The sequence below is a fragment of the Apteryx rowi genome, unplaced genomic scaffold, assembly GCF_003343035.1.
Source record: "Apteryx rowi isolate R43461 unplaced genomic scaffold, aptRow1 scaffold_2, whole genome shotgun sequence".
Classification (NCBI taxonomy): Eukaryota; Metazoa; Chordata; class Aves; order Apterygiformes; family Apterygidae; genus Apteryx; species Apteryx rowi.
Genome location: NW_020448307.1, coordinates 9,499,737 through 9,502,346, shown reverse-complemented (window position 1 = coordinate 9,502,346; position 2,610 = coordinate 9,499,737). Strand labels below are relative to the sequence as shown.

General features: G+C 69.2%; 1 protein-coding gene across 1 annotated transcript in view; it reads left to right on the top strand.

Moving 5' to 3' along the window:
• Positions 1-2,610, top strand: part of DBN1 (drebrin 1) — a 9,231-nt gene that overhangs the window by 4,007 nt on the left and 2,614 nt on the right. Inside the window, exons 10-11 of the mRNA XM_026063558.1 lie at positions 606-743; positions 1,976-2,118. Of these exons, the coding sequence (XP_025919343.1) occupies positions 606-743; positions 1,976-2,118 (281 nt within the window). The remainder of the gene's footprint in view (positions 1-605; positions 744-1,975; positions 2,119-2,610) is intronic.

The window sequence follows — 2,610 nt, the reverse complement described above, 5'->3', positions numbered from 1 at the left end:
TCCATCCTCCCCATCCCACTGTAGGTGCTGCCTTCCTCCCTCCATCCTCCCCATCCCACTGTCAGCGCTGCCTTCCTCCCTCCATCCTCCCCATCCCACTGTCAGCGCTGCCTTCCTCCCTCCATCCTCCCCATCCCACTGTCAGCACTGCCTTCCTTCCCTCCATCCTCCCCATCCCACTGTCAGCACTGCCTTCCTCCCTCCATCCTCCCCATCCCACTGTCAGCGCTGCCTTCCTCCCCTCCATCCTCCCCATCCCACTGTCAGCGCTGCCTTCCTCCCCTCCATCCTCCCCATCCCATTTCAGCACTGCCTTCCTCCCTCCATCCTCCCCATCCCACTGTCAGCGCTGCCTTCCTCCCCTCCATCCTCCCCATCCCGCTGTCAGCACTGCCTTCCTCCCCTCCATCCTCCCCATCCCATTTCAGCACTGCCTTCCTCCCTCCATCCTCCCCATCCCGCTGTCAGCACTGCCTTCCTCCCTTCATCCTCCTTTCCCCTCTGCATCCTGCTGCCCCGGCCTCGCCACGGCCACACTGAGCAGGGACTGACCCATCTCTTTGCTCTCTCTCTCTCCGTCCGTCTGTCTGTCTTTCTCTCGGCAGGTCGTCTGCACTGTCCTTTCATAAAGACAGCTGACAGTGGGCCGCCTTCTTCCTCTTCCTCCTCCTCCTCCCCCCCGCGGACCCCCTTCCCCTATATCTCCTGCCACCGCACCCCAAATCTCTCCTCTTTCTTTCCATGTAGGTAGCTGGGAGACACTGGGTGCGCAGGGCCCCGGGGCCGGGACGCGGGTGCCGGCCGGTCCCGCTGCGCCGGGTGCGCGAGGACGGAGCCGACGGCCGAGCCACCCCCTTCCCGCTGGGGGTGCCGGGCAGCACAGCGGGGGGCACAGACGGGGGGGGGGGCTGCGCCCCAGGGGCACCCTGCAAGCCATGGGCAGGGGCACGGGGCGGGCTGTGCCCCTGGGGCAGAAGGAGATGGGGCAGGCTGTGCTATGGCGTAGGGGTGGGGGGGGGGCAAGCTGTGCCCCTGGGGTGGACGGAGACGGGGCACGCTGTGCCCCCAGGACAGATGGAGATGGGGCAGGCTGTGCCATCGCACGGGGTGGGGGGCACAGGGCAGGCTGTGCCCCTGGGGCGGATGGGGATGGGGCAGGCTGTGCCCTAGCATGGGGGCGCACAGGGCAGGCTGTGCCCATGACATGGGGGGGGGCACAGGGCCGGCTGTGCCCCCAGGACACATGGAGATGGGGCAGGCTGAGCTCGTGAGGCAGATGGGGATGGGGCAGGCTGTGCCCATGGCATAGGGGGACACAGGGCAGGCTGTGCCCCTGGGGCAGAAAGAGATGGGGCAGGCTGTGCCCATGGGGCAGATGGGGATGGGGCAGTCTGTGCCCATGGCATAGCGGGGGGCACAGGGCAGGCTGTACCCATGGGGTGGGGGGGGGGGGAACAGGCAGGTTGTGCCTGGGACTGTGTGGGGCTGGGTTTGTGGGGCAGAGGTGGACATTCGGGCAGTGCCTGGGGCCGTGTGGGGCTGTGCCCATGGGGCAGAGGAGGGACACTGAGGCCATGCCCAGGGCCGTGCGCAGCTGTGCCCATGGGGCAGAGGAGGGACACTGGGGCCATGCCCGGGCCATGTGGGTCCATGCCCGTGGGGCAGAGGTGGGACCTCGAGGCCGTGCCCATAGGGCAGAGGAGGGCCATTGCGGGGAGGGCAGTGCATGGCACCCTGCGATGGGGCTGCCCGTCTCCCCCACGTGGGGGGCTCTGGCTGCGGGGCTGCCGAGGGGCACCTCTGCCCCACCGCCGCAGGAGGGGGACAGTGCGGTGACGGGTACATGGCGGTGAGCGTCTGACTGCTCGTGGCCGGGGCTGGCATGGGAGGGCAGGAGCGCGGTTGGCCCAGGGGTGCCGGGTCCCCCTGCCCCATGCCGGCGCCCCCCCCCCAAGCCGTGTCTCCCTGTCCGCAGGCAGCCAGTCGGACGCCTACCGCAAGGCCTCGGCGGCGGGCTGCAGCCCCTGCGAGTCCAGCCCGGCCTCCACGCCACGGGGCGAGCAGGGTGCCCGCGTCCTGGGCGAAGAGACGCCGGCAACGCCCAAAGGTGGGCGCAGGGCTGGGCTTGCCTGTCCCCACCCCGCAGCTGCCCCGGCAGGTCCCTGCTGTCCCCCGCCGTACAGCCCCCCGTGCATGTGCGCCGTCTCCGCTGCATCCCCGGTGCATCCCCCCGGTGCATCCCCGCAGTCCCTGGTGCATCCCCGCCATCCCTGCTGCATCCCCCCTGCTGCATCCCCGCCGTCCTCGCTGCATCCTTGCCATTCCCAGTGCATCCCCGCCATCCTCTGCATCGCCTGGTGCCACTCTGCCATCTCTGCCGCATTCCCCATTGCATCCCTGCCATCCCTTCTGCAGCCCGCAGTGCATCCCCGCCGTCCCCAGTGCATCCCCGCTGTCCTCTCTGCATCGCSTGGTGCCACTCTGCCATCTCCGCCGCATTCCCCATTGCATCCCTGCCATCCCTTCTGCAGCCTGCAGTGCATCCCCGCCGTCCCCAGTGCATCCCCACTGTCCTCTCTGCATCGCCTGGTGCCACTCTGCCATCTCCGC